A 21,281-nucleotide genomic window follows, 5' to 3' on the forward strand; every position below is an offset into this window, starting at 1 on the left:
GCTTGTGCCCCTGCATCACCTTTCGCTCCGCGGATCTCACTCCGTCGCTGTCACGTCTCGAACAACCTTGCATGAGGCTAAGATCTGAATCTGGGACTACCAAATCACATGCGTAGTTCCGCGGTAAGTAAGGGACCTCGATCGAACTCTTTACTACCCCATGATGCAATACAGATAAAATAGATATGCTTTTGTGATGTGATACTGCCAAGGTAGCGTCCACGCGGACGAACTTCATTCTTAGCGTCTTCAATAGACCATGCGGCATTCTCCGGACAACTTCAAATACAGCTATTCTTGACTACTGCAGAGCAGACGACCGGTGGTATGGAACTATTGATGATGAGAAGGACGGCTCAAGGACGACCGTGTGGTGTGAAACTATTGATGATGAGGATGAACGGCTCAGAGCCAGATCTTTGTTGTCTCGCGACGGCTATCTGCCTTAGTTCGATGATGATAAGAATAGTTTGTTGTTCTAGTTATACTTCTGCAACTCTCTCTCAACGGGCGTTCATCACAGCCCAGGGTATCATAACGTCGTCATCACTCCTTGTTGCAATCAATCCATGATAAACAAATGATATGGATAGTTCGGTCTTCTTTCCTGCTTGAAATTCGCCTGTTTCGCCTTGCGCCTAGCTTTTGTGGTTTTCTGTCTTCGATGAATTGTATAATGAAATGTTGTTCGATCGTGTGTTACGATTCGTGCGTCGCTTTTCCTATCATCTGTCGATGAAGCTCTGAACCGTCATGGGGTAGTCGGTAGACGATAGAGATGTGGAAGGTCGCTTGCTGTGAGATTCGGGCACGTAGCCGTATGTGTCGGCGAATGTATCGTGGGGTTTGTAGTTTTTGCTTTTGTAGGCTGGGACTTCTTCCATCATCTGGTGGCCAGTAGTCAGTACAAAGTTCTGCATCTCGAAGGTAGGGGATGGAAAGCGCTCACCTTGTCGACTTGCTCCAGCGTGAGGCCTTTCGTCTCAGGCACAAACACCCAAGCGAAGAGGGCACAGAATGCACATGTAGAGCCCCAGACGAAGAAGACTTTGACGCCGAAGTCACCCTTGTCACCGTCGACGATGAAGGGCACTATGATGCCGATGATGCAGTTCCAGAACCAGTTACTTGCTGTCGATAATGCTACTCCTTTTGATCGGATGGGCAATTGAAAGATCTCTCCAATGACGACCCCTGAAAGGCATTAGTTGCGGTTGGAGCACAATGAAGAGGATGAAACGTACATGCTGCAGGTCCCCATGTGGCAGCGAAAAATGCAATGTAAATACAAACGAACGTGATGAGGCAGTAATTTGCTGCCTCAGAGTCGGGTGCTGACACGCCAACGACGGCAACTGCGTACTCGCAGATGCACATGGCCACAGCTCCCCAGATTAGTAACGAGCGCCGTCCGAATTTCTCGATGGCATAGAACGAGAGTGGTGTGCAGACCACGTTGACCACCGTTGTGATCATCGATATCAAGAAGGCGTTCTCCATGTGGACCGACTGAAAGAATGTCACGTTGTAGTAGAAGATGAAGTTAATTCCGGTCCACTGCTGCATCATCTGAAGGGCGGTTCCGATGAATATCTTTCGCATATTCGAGTTCGAGTTCGTGATACCACCACTGAAGACACCCATCCAGGAGACCTCGCCTACCTGTTGTTCGTATTGGTAGTTGGCCACGATCTCGGATAATTCGTCCTCGATGTAAGGTGAAGTAACAGGTTGTCCTCGCACTCGGGCTAATGCTTTGACTGCCTTGTCGTATCTGCCTTTCTTGACATAGAAGCGAGGAGACTCGGGTAGCAATAGAAGACCGATGCTCAGTATTAGCGCCCACAGGAACTGGATGCCGATAGGTATTCGATAAGCGGCCGAGGAATCGTGGTCTCTTGAAGCGTATCCGACGCAACTTGCCAACATGAGGCCGATGGTGATGGCGAACTGGTATGCTGAGACGATAGCGCCGCGTACTTTTCGTGGAGCAACTTCGGACATGTAGAGAATGTTGACGGCCGACACACATCCCACACCTAGACCAGCGATGAATCGTCCAGCGCAGAGACCTGCGACATGTTGGGCTGCCATTTGAACAACCACTCCCGCCATGAAGACGCCACACCCGGGTCCGATCAGTGTTGGTCGACGGCCTATCAAGTCGGCAAGCCATCCGGAAGTGAGCGCTCCGCAGAAGGTGCCCAAGGAGAGAATTGATACGATTAGTGACTTTTCCCAGGTCTCATATGAGTATCCGGATGGATCTGTTGTCGATGGACGTCCGTAATCGCGCTTGAAGCTGTCCATACCCAGAACACCAGAGATGTAACCAGAATCGTAACCAAACAGGACTCCAGCAAACGCAGCAAACGCACACATCGCATATGCCTTGAGTGTCACCGGTGCCTCAATTCGTTCCACAGAGGCGATGACGACCGGCGCCACTTTGCGTGGATCCATCGCGTACTTCCCAGGACTGTAGTCGGCCATGATGTGTCGCGTGAACGGTTGCGATCACATCTCAATCGAAAGTCAGACGTCGCGTACTGCGTGGTATTGAATAGGAATGTCAAGGCCAGACCATAGTGGGACATGAAGAAGGATGTATCAGCCTGGGATACCAGGAGGGGCAGAATCGTGAGCGTACATGTTCAACGCTCCGAGCCTGCTTTTACAGGACGAGACTATCGATGGTAGATCCCTGCTGGACTTGTACCTGCAGCAGGTCGTCTGCCCACGGGAACCATGCATCAGCATCGTCTGCTTGGCGCTGCCGAAACAACCACGAATCAGAGGGACGGGAAGCCACATCTCAGCTGGTCGGCTCGAGGACGGATGTGGGGATCAGCCATCCGCGCCATCCACGAAGGGAATCGTGGCCGTGCTACACTTCAAGCGAGTGCAAATCCTCAAAGTCGCACCATGCCCGTTCCAGGGCGGAGGCGCTTCATGCGCTGGCTGCGACGCGCAAAGTGCTCTGCCTTCTGGAAACGTTCCACGGTCGTTCTCCGAGAGCTGTTTGACCTTTCATTTGCTGTGAGCAATGGGCATTGCGACGGATAGGTCTCTCCATGGTACTCTATAAGTGGCTGGTAGTATCCTGTACAGTCATTGCGTGAGAGAGTGTATTGCCAATCTTGGAGACACTGCGCCGCTCACAGCCGGGCGCGTGATATTGCGCTAGGCTAACTGCCGATCAGCATCGAAAGGGCCTGCGCCCGTCTACTCCTCACTGGTCCGCGATCTGCCCATGTCAACGGCAGATACCACAGGGACTACTGAAAGGCAAGCGGTATGGTATGAGTGCTCGTTGTCCGCGGATCGTGATGGCGAAGTGTCGCCTCCTTTTCTCAGTTCACATGCGCTGCCTGTCGGGAGTTTGCGCCAGTGATGCGTAAGATTAGCAACCAGGGAAGTTGACGCAACGGCAGAGCGTGCGGAGATGGGGTTGTGGCTTCAGCCTTCACGGACGGTCTGGACCGCGGCGTGAGGCGTGTTTGCGCTCAGCGCCGTTCGCGGATCACATCTGCTAGTGGTTTCTTTGATCATGTTGTTAAGACCTCAATTCCGCGTCTCCACGGTATTATGAACGTATACTAGCTGCGCAGTGGCGGCTGTGCAGAAAGGTATAGGTGAAAGTCTCATAACGCCGGATGAAGTGACGCCTCCTGGACAATTCAGCCGACGTTCAGCCAGCGCCCACGCACATGGCATTCCTGGTCGAGGCGCAGGTGCTCTCTGGACCTCATGTCCACTGACCATCTGTCTCTCCCGTGTAGTTCACACGGTCGCCACATGGTACCTCTCCGGAGCCCGCGTCTCTCTTGTGGAACATGGCATTTGTTGGCCCTCAATTTTGCCGCACAGTGGCGAACACGGTCACACTTCAGTGCAGCTTATGTGAGCCTGTAAAGGATACCGGAACTCCGAGTCACTCCTTTGTGCACGCGAAGGTTCGCACAAGCATAGTGCACACAGTCCACAGATGCACGTTCCTTGTGCTGCATCTCAACGGCCTGCGCGTCATGTCTCCAGACAACCGTTGATAAGCAGTACGAGATTTGCAAGGGAGAACGCAACCCAAACTCCTTGAACAGGGATCTCTGCAATGTCTACCTATCGGCAGTGTGTATGATGAGCTGAACAAAAGGCACTGCAGCAATCAACGTGCAAAAGATGACTCCGTGCTACTGGCACTTGTAATGGTGCGGCAACTTGCCGGAGAATTCGCGAGTCGTGCAAGCCACCAGAGCTATCGTGGCGTTGCATGTGCATATGTACGACACAAGGTTCTGTAACCAGTGAACAGCTGCAGAGCCGATGGTCGGAACCTCCTACAAGCAATTTCCCTGTCTGGCTTTGCCACATCATCCGGATATGCGAGAGTATTATGCGTGAGTTTCGCTTGTCGGATCGTTTCAGAAGGTTAGAATGCTATACAAGAGAACGGCGTCGACCGACGGGGACGCTATTAGGAGGAAGAATGCAATTCCAGCCGGCGACGCAGTCGCCTTTGCTGACTGCACAGTCTGCGTGCATCCAAGGTAATTCTTCTGCGTGCGATCCGAGTAGAGCAGAGCTACGTCGCATCCTTTCTTACTTCCTTCCGTGCATGGTGGCCTCTGGAATGATCGGCATGCTCAAGGCAGGGCGTGAGCTCACCTCTGCTTATTCATGGTGCTGGTTGGTTCTGTCAGAAATTTGCATCCGAGTGCGATTCCATAATGTCCAGGTCGAGTCCCGCAAGATGTCGGAGGAAAGCTCATCTGTCTTGAGATACAGGCTTCCAAGGCAGCGTACTTCCCGTGAGTCTCCAGCAGATGTCCTCATTTGCCTGCTGGTATTCCCGCGTCACTCGACTGTGCACCAGATGTCGGGGTCGTTCCGAACACATTGTTCTTCACACTCTTGCTCGAAAAACTCTCGGCTCCCTTCAGCACGTCGTCCATGAATCCGCCAAAGAGATCTGCAAGAATATTGGTTGGCTCTCCGTCTTCGCTGAAATCCATGTCTCCCATAATCTCATCTCCTCTTAGCGGCTTTCCCAAGAACATGCCCACCAGCCCCGTGACCACCCTCAACGGAATTAGAACAGTCAATGCAACAAGACTCGAGGAGCCAATGAGCACTGTCCCGAACACCATTTGCCAGGCCTCCTCGGCATCCAGATACTTGAGCATTGGGCTGATGATTGTATCATCCATCCAATTCTCAGCCTCGCTAACATGATACAGAATATGGTTCTTGTTGTCCCAGTAGTTCTTGTTCATGTACTCTCCAAAACGCTCGAATGCCTGGTTCTGAGGATCATATGGCTCGAATTGTTCGTACAACCGGTCGCCCGTCATGATTGACAACATTTGGTTCTGAAACGAAGGAAACGTGGTCCATGGAAGTCCGGTGTATGCGTCCTTCAGTGGAAATTCAATGATTCGCACTGTAACTGGTCGCAGGTCTTCAGCGTTCCCGCGATAGGTGAAGCCAGTCTCCTCTGTATCAAGAACTTCGTCTTCTTCGACCAAGAAATGCACCAGAGCTGGGCTTCGGGTATTCCACACTCCACAGAGCAAGCTTGCAGTGCCGCTGCATTGCGCAAAGTATACACCCGTCTGGTTAAGCTTGCGGTCACCTTGAGCGTAATTGATTGCGTAGATGAAGTCTGAGTCCCATGGGAAGAAACGAAAACCGGAGTAGGTTAGGAACACCCACTGTTCTCGAGGAGCTTCTGGCTTGCTGCATCTTGAGGTGGGCGATATGTCGCGTACAAGGTTCTCGATGTCAGGGTATTTGTCAATTGGGAGGTCCTCACTAGGGACGCCCTCTTCATCATAGTATTGCTGTGGCAGCATAAAGTCCAACTTCGACAGGAAATCATTGCTATTGATCCGCATTGTGTGGAAGTCATTGTGAGTGTCCTGAAATTGGCGAAATGATGGGGCACCGCCGCCTACGCCCCAGTCCGACATGGAGTCTTTGACATCGTAGATAAATCTGTCAGTATTGGCCGTGACTTGCTGTTCGAACCAAAATGCGAGGGAAATGCCGGAGATGATTGTAACGAGCAGAGGAAGGAATGTGACTGGAAGCGTTAGCAAGAATGGCCACTTGAACGCTTTCCAAACGAAGCGAAGCAATGTTCGGATCATGGCCGAAAGCTGCAGGCAGAAATTCTTGCAACGTTGTAGAAGCTGGTTGTCAGTCGCCAATTCAAAGTGTATCTCGCGAATTGGTCAAAAAGCAACAAGAGATGTCAACAAGCAACGACAAGCAAATGCTTGTGATTTCGCACAACATTGTTTTGCTGTGCCGCGTTTGCCCTACCACGCTTTGTTGCCTATCGGAGTTTGCAGGTGAAAGGAGGTGGCGGAAGGATGCAGAATGACCGAATGTTTCGGTTCCGAGCCACTTGCGCGCCGAATGCCAACGTCAAAGCAAGCTGAAGTGCCTGCGCTGGAAGCTGAGCTGCTCATGACGGGTGCAGTGGTCTGGCAGGAGGCGGTTGTGTTTTGCGGTCGAATTGTGTGCTGACTTCCAAGCCCGGCAGACCTTCCCAGAAAAAGGGTTGCCCAAGATTGCAGCTGTCCAGTACCAGCGTTCCTACATCCCATCCGCACATTGCTATTCAGCGTTTCGAAGTTTTCAATCCCGCAACCCGGATGCGGATTTAGAGAAGTGCCCCTTCGCAGACTCAGAAGGCTGTTTGCAAGGAAAGAGCATGGAGATATTCAAGAGCTAGGCGAAGAGGATAGCTGTTTGGGCAAGCACTCGTACCGCCATCGAAATCGCAACATACGGACCAGATATCCAGGGCGCATCGGGAGCAACAGTCGGTCTGCACCAAGTGCAGATGATACGTCCAACGAAACGGCGTCGTGGTCGCATTCGGGCCAGACAAGACTGCGAAGCAGAGTTCAGCGATATCCGCTCCCTCTCCCGGCGTTGGCGGAAACCAGTAGATCTGTCAATATCGCTAAGCCGCTCTGCTTGTCAGTGTGCAGGTCGACCTGGGCTGTGCTGGCTGGGGTCTGCCGCTTGCCGCGCTGCCGGTGTAAGGCTGAGAGCGAGGTGCATGTCGGCCCTGCTTCGTCGAGATCGCATGGACTTCACTGGTGCGATGTGCCCGTCGCGGCGAGTGTTTCGCGGAGGTGGTGTTGTATAGTGTTGAAGTGTAAGAGTGGTGTTGGCGGCGTTCGAGATGTTCGCGCTGGACGACGGCTTGACCTCACCTCCTGTCGGCATACATAAATGTAACCCCTCGCAGCACACCGCAACGCACAACCACGTATCCATACACTCCAGAAATGATGTAGGTATGAGTTTTGAATGAAGAAAAAGTTTTGCGTAGATGTTACTGTTGCAGCATCATGTTGGGGCGCTCATTTTGTCGTCTCCCACTGAGATGTGATCGTAGCCACGCACGTTGTTCAGCAACTCATAACGCTATGTTCACATGTTTAGAGCTGTAGACAGTCTATCTTAATGTTGTAATGAAGAGATGTTCAACAGCTACTTGGTGCCCTCACGCTAGTCACGCGTAAGTCGCCAAAAGTCCCATGTATGTCTATTTGGCAGTCATCACAACATTCGAAGGGTACGCAGTCCGTTTCATACCTGCACAGATCGATTGGATCGTGTCAGGAGCACCAAAACAGTGTGTGATTTTGATCAGAACTTGTCCTGGGCCGTGGCGGCCGAAAAGTAATGTATAGCATCGATATGGCAATTTTCACACTTGTTTGGATTACTGTCTCGATCACTTCCCGTCATGTTGCAAGCTTGAAAGATTGACACAATGTAGCGTTGTTGATTACGATGCAAAAGGCAGAAGTGCCGGTAGAGTGATGGTCAAAGAGTGAAGCAAAAAAAAAAACATGGTCAAAAAATTCATTTGCACCAATTTCGACTGCGGATGTGTTTCTCTACATGCCAGAGGCTTCGAAAGCAAAAAGAAGCGAGCAGCAAGGGGCTCGAACCCTCAACCTTTGGTGTTATCAACTACAAGATGAACTTGGAGAGCCGAAAACCAACCTGGACAATTGTTAGTTTTAGATTGTATTGAACGTGGTGGACTTGAACGTACGCGCTACCATTGCGCCAACCACCCTCAGACGCTTGCAGACAAGCTGATTTGATGGAAGGTCCAGTCGCTAGGATAATATGAGGGTGAAAATTCTGCTCCACGCTAGTCAAAGTTTATCCTACGGATCCGCTCGGCCCTCCTCGATCTTGTGGCATCCTCCACGTCTTTCTGTCATCCTTCAAGTCGATTACCATGATCTGGCTGCAAATATGGCGGATCTTACCGCCTGTGAGCCATTGCAAGAATTCTGGTTGAATTTCATAAAGCGATTGATGAAACCAATTACAGTCTGGCTTTACATTCGTCCACCATTCTACCTTCGATAAGCCAGGACGAAAGGCAAGGAAATCAAACGCGCCCTTGTAGTGTGAGTAGTAATTGCTGACATGAGCAAACATATCATGGAATATTTCGCAGACACTATGGATTATCTTACACTCTTGTATTTGTGAACTAGAGACTCGCAACATACGCTTCATCGCGATGTATTGGGAACCATAATTCAGAAGAGAATACAAGTCTCATTTGCAACGCCGCTGATGAATCATACAACCTCTCTAACATGCAAAGTCGGTCCAAAACAGGACCCCGAGACTGGACGTAGTCTCGTGAGCGATTATGTTTCACAAGACAGCAATAATTTAGCGATAGATGTGGTCATTAGCAAGCTGCTTCAGAATAACAGTCCGGCACCACCCACAACCCTACAGCACCAGATCAACATCATTTCTCCGCATCCAACCAGTAACGTCTCGAGATCTCGCGTTCACGCCTACCCCCGCCACAAACTTCTTAAGCCGGCCTCGGCACAGCTATAGGCAGGTTGTAGCTACATAGCCAAGCCTCGCCGATTTACCGAAACAGGAAGGAGACAAGCCTCGTCGCAAAGCGTATATCCTATGATCACTTCCATGTGGGGAAGAGCTCCCGCTTGCAGATCTATCGCTTGCTGTCACTTGTTGCTCACCTGCTTTTATTGGTCTGGTGAGTTTCATGCTGCGAGCGTGGAAACATGCGGCGCTAGAACTCGCAAGGGCATTGGAGTCGATCGCACATGCTCAAGTTGACGAGGAAGGAGGGGAAAGGTAGGTGCAGCTGGCAAGATAGCTGCATGTTGTTCAAGATATATTTCTTCACTTTCGCCACACCACCGAAGCTTCAGCATCCTTCCCATTTGAATTTGCAAGACTCTATCCTTTCTGCTGTGTGCAGCAGCATTCTTGCCCAGCATGCTTTCCAAGACCCTTGCTCTCCTCCTTCTTCCACTTGGAGCCATCGTGTCGCCAGTCGATAGTGAAGCCCGCCAGGTCCGTCCGCTCACCTATGAAGGCTACGAAGCGTTCAAAGTCGATATCACTTCCAGCACAGCCGAGACACTCAAAGCTCTAGAGGGAATCGACTACGACCAATGGGCTCTCGTTCACAACGACCACATTGATATTTCCATGGCACCAGCTGAGATCGCCAAATTTAAGAAGTTGGGTCTGCAATACAGTTCGAAGATGAAGGACATTGCTGGGGCGATCAGGAAAGAGCAAGAGGTTGCTGGCTGGAGTGGTGAGTAGTCTTCTGCACTCAATCCTCAGAGTTCAAGAATACGAGGGGCTTGGGCTAACGACCTTTGTCGCAGGACGCATGCAAGCCAACGGTCTGCCAGACAGCACATGGTTCAACAGCTACCACAGCTACGCCGAGCACGTCCAATTCTGGAAAGACTTGCAAGCTTCCATCCCACAACATTCGCAGATGGTCAGCTCCGGGACTTCTCTCGAAGGACGAGATATCTTTGGTCTGAAGTTGGGCGTCGCAAACTCTACTCGAACAAAGAAGGCTGTGATCTGGCACGGTCAAGTCCATGCGCGCGAGTGGATCACAGGCATGACACTCGAGTACATCACCTATTCTATGATCAACGAGTTCAACCGCGGCAACTCAGATGTCGTCAACTTCCTGAACACCTACGATGTGAGTCCAATCCCAAACTCTTCCCTCTTCACAGCCCCCTCTGATCAAAACATCTAGTTCTACATCTACCCCTTTGTCAACCCCGACGGCTTCGTCTACTCCCAAACCCGCGAACGCCTCTGGCGCAAAAACCGCCAACTCCCACCTCGCGGCAGCTCTTGCTACGGCGTCGACGTAAACCGCAACTGGCCACACCAATGGTCCACCAACAGCGGCGGAAGTAGCACAAACCCCTGTAACCAAGCCTACCGTGGTGCATCCGCTGGCTCCGAGCCCGAAACAAAAGGCCTGACACGCACAATTAACAACATCGCCTCTGCACAAGGCATCAAGCTGTACATCGACTGGCACTCGTATGGAAATTACATCCTGTCGCCGTATGGATATTCTTGCTCGAGTTTCCCAGCGAATAATGCGAAGCTTGTAAGATTGGGACGGGAGACTGGTGATGTTATTGGTGCTGTTTATGGACAGAGTTTCACGACTGGGCCGACTTGCCAAACGCTCTATGCTGTTAATGGTGGTAGTTTGGATTATGTGTATGATGTCAGCAAGGCGGAATTGAGCTACGCATGGGAGCTGCGCGATAAGGGCGAGTTTGGCTTCATGTTGCCTGCTGATCAGATCCGACCGACTGGAGAGGAGAACTGGAGGGGTATGCTGTACTTGTTGAAGAATATGTAAGCTGGGACTCTCGGGATGGGCTCGCGTGGGAATGACCGGGTTCATGGTCGAGCAATGGATCGATACAGTTGTATGGACAGAGAAAGCTATTCAATTCTTCCTAGATTCAAACTACATGGAGTTCGGTAGTGCTGTGGCTCCTCCGTCAACGAGGAGATCCGCGCCTGTTATGAAGCTGGCTTGGGAGCTCGTCAGAAAAACAACAGCGTCTGCGATGTCCTCTTCGGTTCCCTTGCGTGGGAGCGGCTGTGCTTCGATATACTGAGTAATGGGTCCAGCGAGCTCACCCTTGAGCAAATCTTGACCCATGGGCGTGGAGATAAATCCAGGACTAATAGTATTGATCCGGACGTTTTGCTTCCCGTACTCGACACACGCGGCCTTCACACGCAGAATGTTGGACACTTTGGAAATGCAATATGCTTTCTGGCCTCCGTCTTTCTCGAGATCAATGGCGGGTATGTCAAGGACTTTGGACGGAGGTGCCGTAGTGAGATGCTGCTTGATTTCTGCAGGAAGACCTAGCTCGACGTGGCCTGCCGTGCTGGCCATGCAGACCATGGAGCCTCCTGCGGCGATGATGTCTTTGAAGGCGTCCACGACATGAATGGTGCCGACTAGATTCACATCGTAGATCCGAGAAGCTGGTGCTCCAGTGGGCGATATACCTGAGCTTTGTTAGAGGCGGATGATGTTGTGCGAAGCTGATATGAAGTTTCGGTGATAGCTCACCTGCAGTATGCACAACGATCTCAACGTTGCCCAAACTTTTCGCATGCTCCGCAAACGAGCGAACGGATTCTGCGTCTGCGACATCCACTTGTTTCGTCTCGACATTGAACCCGGCGTCGCCAAATGTGGTGGCAGCTTTTTTGAGAGCATCTTCAGAGTAATCTGCAAGTAATAGACGTCTTCCACTACCCAGACGGCGGGCAATGGCCAAGCCCATGCCGCCTATGCCAGTGATAACAACAGTCGACATTTTGAAGGATTTGTGAGTCGGTGTAAAGAGATGTTGTGTGTTCAGCTCGTCGAAGCGGGGAACTTCAGCTCTCTTATATCGTAGCTATCCTCAACAAATGTGAAGTGGCATCCGGACCCTGTCCATTAGAACACAGCTATTGCGCATAATTGAGGTGGCATGCAAATATTCACCGCAGACGCATAGGTCCAGCGCATTTAGACACCGCCGAGATTGGTAGCACAAGCAGGATCATCGTATGACTCCAGGATCCGACATTGGATTCCGTCTACTAGTGAGGGATCGTATCATTCGTCTCTGGACTGAAGCTGAAAGGTGAGGAAGTCGAGCTCGTAAGTATACGAGTGCCGCATCATAAGCATTTCCTTCGAAACATTAGAGCAGGACTCCGCGCGTGTCGCGCCCAGACTAGTTGTACAGACGCCAATGCATTGAAAGACGAGGTGAACCGAGATTCGAAGCAGAATTTTAGTTGTGGACTTCGTATTGGAAGCGAAGCAATGTGAATATTGTTGTTGCAAAGAGGGAGAACGGAGAAAGGCCGCTGCTCAACTCTCGTCTGAGCACTGACCTCATTCGGCAAGATCAGCCGAGATCGCAGTGGGCTTCGGCGAACACATCTCCAGCGAGCTTCCACCTAAGCATATCCACGACTATACCAACAATGGACGAAGACATGGAAGATGTCGATCGCAAGGCGGAGGAGTCAGGCGAAGAGGAATACGACGAGAATGCCGACGAGGACTTCAATCCAGACCAAGCGAAAGATGACCAGGACAATTCCGAATCCTCGTCCGACGAGGACGACGCAGAGACAGCCAAAACAATCAAAAAGAAGCCCTCTGCCAAAAAACGCAAATCCGATGCCGCCCCAGATGCAGACCTCGATTCGGGCGACGAAGCCACAATTCGCGAGCGCAAAACGAAACGAAGGAAAAAGGCAGCGCAAGATGAAGAGGATTCTGGCGGCGAAGGCGGCTTCATACGAACGCGTCGTCAACGCGCTGTAGAGAAAGAGGAACGGCGGAATCGTAAACGTGGCGTACGAGAAGGCGCCGTGACCATAGACGTGGACAAGGTATGGGCAGAGTTGAGCAGTATACCCGTTGGCCGAACAGTTCTACCACCCGTTGCGAAGAGACTCGGCGAAGCGGAAGATGGCGAGGATATGGAAGTTGATGGGGACGAGAAGGAGAATGGCGGGGAAATGGTGAGGATTCAGAGGAGGAGTCAGTATGCGGGAGAGATCACATATGTGGATGTGGACGTTCCGAGGAACAGTAAAGAGGCCAGGAAGTACTTTGAAGAGCATCCGGAATTGGATCCTGACAGGCACGATCCTGGAGCTACGGGCGATACTGCTGCCAACACGAACTCCGCGTCTGATGCTGCGGCGAAGAACCGTCCACTTCGTCGGCCATCGATGTTCGAGCCAAATCCTACTGGTCTGGTGAAGGGTGTTGCGCCAGAGAAACTACGTTTGAGGACGCCTTCTAGACTGGATGTGCTTATGGAGCAGAAACGACTGGAGGCGAAGAAGGGTGCACAAAAGTTGAACACAATGCAGATGAGTCAATACGATTGGAAGAGCTATGTAGAGAAGGAAGGGCTGAAAGATGAGTTGGATGTGTATGAGAGGAGTGGGAATCGGTTTTTGGCAAAGGAGGCTTTCCTAGATCGCGCTGCGGGGGCAAGAGAGGCGAAGGCGAGAGATGCGAGGATGAGGTTGTGATTGCGATGAAGGAGATCGAAAGGGGAGTGAGTGGCCGCTGCCCGTGGAAGTTCTGTGAAGATGAAGATTGCATTTCTTATGATACCCGGCACTGTCTGTATAGCAGACGGCCACCATTTATAGCAGAGCAAGCGCATTGCTTGCTACATTGGAATCAATGGCGTAATGTCCACAGCTTCGATACTGTCGCAAAGGATCTACAAATGTACCTGGAAGCGTGAATTATGCATTGTTCAGCTGAGGCAGACACAGCGCTGCGCAAATCGTCATTCGGGCCAAGGCACCTCCGAAGGCTCCGGCGAGCAGCTGGGAAGGAAGGAACGGCGACAGCGCAACAGAAAGCCTCCTGCTCCTGATCCCTGTTCCCTCGATATTTCTCACTCCACTTCTAGTCCACTGCTCACACTCCTTTTGCACCATCACTCATCTCCCACTTCTCTCCTGACCACTTCTGCGCAACGCGTCTCTTTCCACCTTCTCTTCTTTCCCGGCCCCGATAAATCCGCGACTCCGACGAACCTGCAGCTGCATCACATTCGCGCGAACCGGAACTGGGCGCGATAGCGATAAGACACGAGCGAACGCGCGCGCGCCATCTCCCGAAGACAGGCCGCACTGCATCTGCATTGTCCCCTCTTTGCGCCAGTCAGCCAGCGGTGGTAGCACAGAGACTCGCCTACAGCTTCCAGACATCTTGCACGTGGGAGCTGACTTTGGAGCTACTGCAACGTCCATCATCTGGAACCTCCTGATAAGGGACCAACTTATCGCTGATCATCAACGCAACATCACGACGTTTGAATCAGCAGAACGCGGGTCATACGGAGAAGGCATATTGGGATATTCCGCAAACACACAAGATGGCTCGCGACGCAGTACAAGAAAGAGAGCGACATAGGGCAAACGGCAACGGCCACTTGAATGGCTCCACGCAACAGAATGGACATCCCAAAGCTCCACAGACTGCAGTGGTCAGCAACGAGGATCAGACGGACGAGAATATCTTCCTCTTCATCCCCAATCTGATCGGTGAGTTCCTCCAGCGCGAACCCATCGCTCCCATAACCTTCCGCAAAGACAGTCCCCCAACTGACACCCCTCCAGGTTACGCCCGCATCGTCCTCGCTATCGCCTCCCTCTACTTCATGCCACTGCACCCACGCCGCTGCAGTTTCCTCTATTCCATCTCCTGCCTTCTCGACGCCGCAGATGGCATTGCCGCACGCAAATACGAACAATCCACACGTTTCGGAGCCGTACTCGATATGGTCACCGATCGCTGCACTACCACCTGCCTGCTCGTTTTCCTTGCAACCGCGAAACCAGCATACTCGGTAATCTTCCAACTCTTGATTAGTCTGGATCTCGCTAGCCATTACATGCATATGTACGCTACGTTGGTCATGGGCGGACAAAGTCAGAGCCATAAAAATGTCGATGCAAAGAAGAGCTATGTTATGCATTTGTATTATACTAATAAAGTGAGTCTGGCACACCTCTCTCCTTTCGCAACCCGTGGAAACTGACACCTGACTTCGCAGACCGTCCTCTTCATTGTCTGCGCACTCAATGAACTCTGCTTCATCGGCCTCTATCTCCTGTGTTTCAGCTCCCCGTTTCTCACTCCAGCTCTCCGAAATCCTATCCCCGGAACCGAATCCGCCACGACGCCCACCTCCAACCCTCTAGACCCTAAGCCCTCACTCTTCTTCCCGAATCCTTTCAGCCCCGCCGCAATGGAGTACGCTCGAGCGAATAAGATGGACTCGAATGTGCCGTGGATTCTATTTGCCGCGAGTGCGCCAGTCATGCTGTTTAAGCAGTATGTCAACGTGGTGCAATTGGTGCAGGCGAGTCGGTGGTTGGCCGAGGGCGATCGGAAGGAGAGGAAGAAGCAGGGATTGCCAAGGAGAAAGAGTGGGAAGGGGAAAAATGCAGGCAAGAAGGGCTTGTGAACAACAACGTGAAAAGGAGGTGTAATATATGAGTTTCCTTCTCTTTTCGGTTTCAGGATTTTCGGATGTCTTGGACACGCGTGATGGATGGGTCTTTTCGTTTTGTCATGGGAACTTGATGGCTGCTTGAGGAATCTGTTGTTTCACACAGTCAGGTGTGAAGTGGGACTATTGAGTAGGGATGGAGATGCTGAACAGAGTCAGACATCTCGAGAAGTGTAGATGACTGGAGTCATCTTCAATCTCCCGGAGCAAGGACAGAAAGTATGTGTGCGATTAGCGAGGCGTTCAAGGCGCGAAAGAGAAAGACAGAGAGGCGGAGGGCATGGACATGGACACATGGGCATAAGGGCATTTGTGGAAGTCAATTGAACCCGGTCGTTGCTTATAAAACCATCAGAAGAGAAAGCCGATAATCGATGCGTCCTAAATGGGAAGCAGAAAACCCGATCGCTAGTGGGACAAAAGCAGGAAAGCACATAGTGTATAAGAAACTGGTCTTTTCGTGCATCTCAAGTTCCTTTCGGCTTAAGTTTCTACCTTTAATGCCTCAAAGGAGGAGACAACATGAGAGTGACCGACCTCTCATGCCTGTCTGCTGTCGTTCCCTGTCGCACTAGGAGGGCATATTACCCATTATTTCCTCTCCTACCACCAGCCTTTTTCCTCCTCACATGCTCCTTCAAAATCCTCCTCTCCTCCACCAAACTTCTCTTCCCCTTCCTCTTCGCCTTACCCAACGTCATGAGGAAATTCTTCTTGCGCGCCTTCTCCTTATTCGTGGTACTCTTACCCTCAGATTCCTTCTTCTCTTTCCGCCTCGCCGTCGTGCTTCGATGATCGTTCTCATGATCGCGGACGAATTTCCCTGTGACGGGATCGACATGTCCGCCTTTGGCCATGGCGATTTTCTCGTCTTTGGTGGTTTTGTGGCTGAGTTTCGCCAGACCTTCGATGTTGGCTGCTGTGATGGCGTCGTCGGCGTGGCGGTTTGTGGGGTTTATGGGGAGAGAGGTGAGTTTGCGGCGTTTGTTGGCTGGCATGGCGGCTTGGACTGCAGCGGATTGTCGGAGTTCGTGGAGTTTGGCAAGATCTGCTGGGGTGAGGATGTGGGTTGTTGCGAGGGTGGAGAGGCGGGCTTCTTCTCGTATTGCGGCGGCGTCGGGTCCAAGTGATGCTGTTCGACGGGATTGATCATCGCCTTCCTCCTTGTTCGCTTCTTTAAGTTTGGCCTTTTTCTTCTTGTCGGCTTCGTCTTCAGAGTCGGAGATTTCGATGTCTTCTCCGTCACTTTCGACGTTAATCCAACCGCCACTGCTCTCGCTGTCGTTCTGCTCAGCTTCCCAGTTCTTCCATGCCTCCTCGTCATCTTCTTCGTTAATGCCCTGTTCCTCTCGCCACTTTTCAAGCAGTTCTAGGCCTTCGATACCACCTGCGACTTCCTCTGCGCCGAATCGCACACTGGCATTCTGGCCCACTCGCAGACCCAGGGCAGCATCTCGTCCACGATCCCTCTTCTTCAGCAATTCAGCCCCGACTTCTCTGTAAAGTGACAAAAGTCCTCGTGCAGCCATTTGCACGCCCTTGTCCTTACTCTTTCGGTACTGCACAAGATCCTGGAGCAGAGTCTCTGTCATCGCAAGCGGCTGCCGCACACACACCTCTCGAATACCATTCAACCCTGCTGAGCACACTTCCGCCGCTGATGCCTCTGAGACAAATTCATTTGCAATCTTCACGACCAGTGGCTCCAACAGATCCGGTGGAACGAGATTATGCGATGCTTGTGCTAACGATGCCAAAAATGATGTGACCGACGGCTGCTTGTGCGAAAGGAATTTGATGAACCAGGAGTAAAGCGGGATGAGGGTCAGCTTGTGCAGACCAACCAGTCGGGACACTAGTTGCAGCACGTAGAGCTTCTGCTCCAGATTCAACTTGACCTTGGGGTTCGTAGGCTGCAAATGCTGTTGGAAGAGCTTCTCGGCAAAGCCTTGCGGATCGTGTAGGAGGTGGAGCGCAGAGAAGTTGAGCGCTTGATGTGCATTCTTTCTCTTCTCCCTCCTCTTGACTTTTGCCTGTGCTGCAGCAAGATCCTTCTCCCTCTTTTTCGACTTCTTGTTGATCCCGACCTGGTGTTTCAGCTTCCCGATATCGACATCACTCTCATCGTCTGTGTCTTCTTTGTCGGCTTCTTCTCGCTCTTGATCTGATCCCAAGAAGAATCGCACGCCCGATGTCACCACTTTCGCGTCTTGTGCCAACGCCGCCACTTCCATGATACTGACCGCTTTCGCATCTGTCCATACCGATCGCTTCCATAGCTCTCTCGTCAATTTAACAGCCCATACTCCTTTCGGTGAAGATGGATCCGAGGCAATCAGGTTGTAGCATATCGTCTGGATATTGCGATTCAGCTTGTGATTTTTTGTTTTACTGTTCGAAGTTCGCAAGTCCGAGACAATCTTTTGGAAGAGAAGTGCTCTGAGTGCTTTTGAAGGCGTAGAGATCAAAAGTGGCCACAGTGTGTTCAAAAGAGTATTGGAGTCGATAATCTCCTTCTTTCGCAGCAGCACTAGACTTCCCACAATTTTGTCGCGCAGTTCGGCATCGAGGGCGGCATGGTGCAATTCGATGAGGTTGATCAGGTCGGTGGGAAAGGCTTTGGTCAAAGTCGGGTAGCAGTCGGCGACATGGGAGACGAAATCGATCAGATCGCGCAGCTTGACTACGCCCGTGTCGTCGGTGGTGGTCGGCGAGGCGAGGAAGAGCTCGAGTAGCGAACGGTATTGGCCATACTGTGCGATGAAGTCTTCGCGATACGACGGCGGGTCGACTTTGATCTTATGCTGCAAGTTCGGCAGATCCGCGTCGACCTTTTCCAGCGCTCCGACCTTGCGCTTCATTGTGCGAGAGTTGTGGTGTTTGCTTGTCTACGCATTCGCAGTTGTCCAAAATTTCCAGCCGACTTTCCTTCATGTAAGCGGAGTCAGGTCCGCCACGGGTCTAAGCGCAATCGATAAGAAATGCCAAGGCTACACGTCTCTCACTGCCTTCCTTCGGGATAGGTACTTGCGCTGCGACAGCACGCCTCACTCTACCCATTGCTGTAAACATGCTTATCAGCCCACCGATGCAGACGTACTAATGCAACCTGCGCGTCAGAAAGGAAACAATCCGACGACCGGGCGATGCAACACGAGCGCGACCGAGCAACGGGCGCCGTGATGAAATAACAACATAGCACCTCCACCTCTCATAGAGCGCCCTACAGGATGCCAGTCTGAACATTGCAGAGTCCCATAGTCTTGCGCTCAACTATAGAGCCCCACGCTTACATACGGCACGAATGCATGCGATATAACGGACCAGGTAAGATGGCAAAAAGCCTACGAGCCGGTACGCCACGAGCCTTTGGTCGGCCACATTATGCGTAGGCAAACTATCTTTTCATGCTGGCTCCGAAACATCAAGGGGTACCTTCACGCTTTCATCGCCAGTAAGAGGTAGCAGGAGTTCAATAGGTACGACTAATCAATAGCGGGTCTTCGATTCGCAATCGGAACATCCTGGCCTCGGGACCCATAAAAATGATTTTGCGGCAAGTATAGAAAGGCGAACATATTCCGCAAACAACCTCCTATGACGACTGCACCTGGACGCTCTGTCACAGTGCACTCATAGCTTGACTCCACAGGCTCAGGTTTTGCACAGCCTAGGCCGGGCTAGCATGGCTACTATGGAAAAGTATGGAAGATTTTGCAATTGGGTTCTGGTTGTAAAGGAAGTCCCATTTCAGGTCCATGCCTCGCGGCCAGCTTCGTCACTCGAATTGCCTTCGCCGGCGACATTTGTTTCTTAAGACCTTTGACGAAAGACCATCGCAGGGTCAACAGCCATGCGCTCACGTGGGCTTCGCGCTGCTGCCACAGCAGCCATAGGATTCGGCAGCGCTTTTGTCGGAGCGGCCAATACCTCGACACTCTTTTCGGGCGGTACTATCATAGCATTTGATAGCACCTCTGAGTCCCTGCGCGTCATCGACAAGGGTGCCTTGCATGTCGTGGGAGACCGCATCGCTCAGGTCTTCGACTCCGTGCCCGAGTCTGGAGCCATACCCAATGGCACAGAGCACATTGACATCACGGGCCAGATCATTACTCCAGGCTTCATCGACACCCACCGCCACGGATGGCAGACGGCCTTCAAGACCATCGGATCCAACACCTCACTGGCTGAGTACTTCGGACGCTATGGCGAGTTCGTAGCTGGGCCACTGTTCAATGCTGAGGACGTCTACATCGGTCAGCTTGCGGGCCTGTACGAGATGCTCAACGCTGGTGTCACAACGTCGCTCGACCACGCTCATCATACCTGGTCCAACGAGACGGCCATTGCTGGCGCCAATGCCTCTGTCGAGAGTGGTGCTCGCGTCTTTTGGGCGTACACTATTCACGAGCTTTCCAACAGCAACTTCACTATCAAGCAGCAGCTCGCGAAGTTCCGCGACATTGCTGAGAGTGATCTTTTCGAAAACTCGCGGACCGAGCTAGCCCTAGCCTTTGACGCCTGGACAGACACTTCCGACGAGTCCGTCCTGCAACAAATAATTGATGCGGCAGTATCGTACAACGTCTCGGCTCTCACGACACATCTACTCCATGGCCCATGGGGAGCCTCGAACCTGCCCTCGGCGTTGCATGAGCTTGGCATTCTGAACACCTCCATACCGGTCGTTTTTTCCCACGGCAGCTTCCTCCCCGCCACTGATGCAGAGCTGCTGCGGACCACCAACCAGTATCTTTCTATCACGCCCGAGTCCGAGATGCACTACGGTCACACCCACGAGCATTCAGCGTACATCCAGGACCAGGCAAGCTTGGGAGTTGACACGCATTTCACCTTCTCCACGGATATTCTGACGCAGGCGCGCATGTGGCTTCAGAGCGTTCGCTACGACTTCTCCCTGGACGTCCTGCGCAAGTGGAAAGTGCCCACAGACACGCCTATGACCGTCGCGCAGGCATTCTACCTCGCTACTCGTGCTGGTGGCTTGGCCCTACGCCGCCCAGATCTTGGAGTCATCGAGGAGGGAGCCAAAGCAGACCTGGTCATCTGGAACGCTCGGGACTCACCTGCGCTCCTTGGTTGGCGTGACCCAATAGCTGCCATCATTCTGCACGCCAGCGTTGGCGACATTCTTCACGTCACCGTTGATGGCGAATTTGTCAAGCGCGATGGGCGTATCGTGGCCACGGACTACAAGAATGTTCGCAAGCGGTTCCAGGCCAGTGCTCGCCGCATTCAGGATAAGCTGCTGAGCACACCGAATCCAGTGCTTGAAGGCGCGTTCCAAACAGGATTCGAGTACGACGCGCCTGACAGGGTGGACACGCTGCGTGGGCAGGGCGATGGGTATGAGCAGCCGACCTTTGTAGACGTGTAGTCCCGTTATGCAGAATATCACATTGACCCAATATCCAGTCTGTGACGGATCTATCCGTGATCGGCATTAGGGATCGGCATCGTTCTCGTTCCTGCTTGTCACGAAATGCCGAGGCTGCACTAATGGCTCGTCTCCCAAGTGTCACATCGTCCGCTGATCTTCAGACAATCGTTGTTTGTATCACATGAATGCGAGCTTGTGGCATTCTATGCATTTTCCACCTTTAGCTGTCGAAAATCTTGCAAGTGAATTGCCATACCATTTCGCGACTCTTCGGCGCCGAATCAAGCAACAGCGGTTCGACTTCACATGCAAAAGTTGTTATTGAAGTGAGAGAGGCGAGACATTGTCCAGAACCCTGGTCACTATTGTATTATTGTTCCCATTGGAACTAGCTCTGTGCAACTCTTAAGTGCATCAGCACTTCGCTCTGC

General features: G+C 52.0%; 8 protein-coding genes across 8 annotated transcripts; 4 read left to right on the forward strand and 4 right to left on the reverse strand.

Moving 5' to 3' along the window:
* Positions 1 to 725: 725 nt before the first annotated feature.
* On the reverse strand, positions 726 to 2,493 carry CKM354_000994700 (uncharacterized protein; the record flags this gene model as incomplete). Its single annotated transcript, XM_044805390.1, has 3 exons — positions 726 to 887; positions 950 to 1,194; positions 1,245 to 2,493. 3 exons carry the CDS (start codon positions 2,491 to 2,493, stop codon positions 726 to 728), a joined length of 1,656 nt encoding a protein of 551 aa, XP_044661325.1.
* A 2,336-nt stretch (positions 2,494 to 4,829) lies between these two features.
* CKM354_000994800 (uncharacterized protein) lies at positions 4,830 to 6,149 on the reverse strand (the record flags this gene model as incomplete). The annotated part of the gene is made up of 1 exon (XM_044805391.1): positions 4,830 to 6,149. The coding sequence occupies one exon, from the start codon at positions 6,147 to 6,149 to the stop codon at positions 4,830 to 4,832; it is 1,320 nt and encodes a 439-aa protein (XP_044661326.1).
* Positions 6,150 to 9,312: 3,163 nt separating this feature from the next.
* On the forward strand, positions 9,313 to 10,732 carry CKM354_000994900 (uncharacterized protein; the record flags this gene model as incomplete). The annotated part of the gene is made up of 3 exons (XM_044805392.1): positions 9,313 to 9,640; positions 9,714 to 10,048; positions 10,106 to 10,732. 3 exons carry the CDS (start codon positions 9,313 to 9,315, stop codon positions 10,730 to 10,732), a joined length of 1,290 nt encoding a protein of 429 aa, XP_044661327.1.
* A 111-nt stretch (positions 10,733 to 10,843) lies between these two features.
* CKM354_000995000 (uncharacterized protein) lies at positions 10,844 to 11,714 on the reverse strand (the record flags this gene model as incomplete). The annotated part of the gene is made up of 2 exons (XM_044805393.1): positions 10,844 to 11,400; positions 11,465 to 11,714. 2 exons carry the CDS (start codon positions 11,712 to 11,714, stop codon positions 10,844 to 10,846), a joined length of 807 nt encoding a protein of 268 aa, XP_044661328.1.
* A 664-nt stretch (positions 11,715 to 12,378) lies between these two features.
* CKM354_000995100 (uncharacterized protein) lies at positions 12,379 to 13,446 on the forward strand (the record flags this gene model as incomplete). Its single annotated transcript, XM_044805394.1, has 1 exon — positions 12,379 to 13,446. One exon carries the CDS (start codon positions 12,379 to 12,381, stop codon positions 13,444 to 13,446), a length of 1,068 nt encoding a protein of 355 aa, XP_044661329.1.
* Positions 13,447 to 14,306: 860 nt separating this feature from the next.
* Positions 14,307 to 15,401, forward strand: CKM354_000995200 (CDP-diacylglycerol--inositol 3-phosphatidyltransferase; the record flags this gene model as incomplete). The annotated part of the gene is made up of 3 exons (XM_044805395.1): positions 14,307 to 14,475; positions 14,551 to 14,927; positions 14,988 to 15,401. The coding sequence occupies 3 exons, from the start codon at positions 14,307 to 14,309 to the stop codon at positions 15,399 to 15,401; spliced, it is 960 nt and encodes a 319-aa protein (XP_044661330.1).
* A 629-nt stretch (positions 15,402 to 16,030) lies between these two features.
* CKM354_000995300 (uncharacterized protein) lies at positions 16,031 to 18,307 on the reverse strand (the record flags this gene model as incomplete). The annotated part of the gene is made up of 1 exon (XM_044805396.1): positions 16,031 to 18,307. The coding sequence occupies one exon, from the start codon at positions 18,305 to 18,307 to the stop codon at positions 16,031 to 16,033; it is 2,277 nt and encodes a 758-aa protein (XP_044661331.1).
* A 992-nt stretch (positions 18,308 to 19,299) lies between these two features.
* CKM354_000995400 (uncharacterized protein) lies at positions 19,300 to 20,847 on the forward strand (the record flags this gene model as incomplete). Its single annotated transcript, XM_044805397.1, has 1 exon — positions 19,300 to 20,847. The coding sequence occupies one exon, from the start codon at positions 19,300 to 19,302 to the stop codon at positions 20,845 to 20,847; it is 1,548 nt and encodes a 515-aa protein (XP_044661332.1).
* Between the last annotated feature and the right edge of the window lie 434 nt (positions 20,848 to 21,281).

Source organism: Cercospora kikuchii (genome assembly GCF_019650295.1).
Source record: "Cercospora kikuchii DNA, contig_00006, whole genome shotgun sequence".
Lineage (NCBI taxonomy): Eukaryota > Fungi > Ascomycota > Dothideomycetes > Mycosphaerellales > Mycosphaerellaceae > Cercospora > Cercospora kikuchii.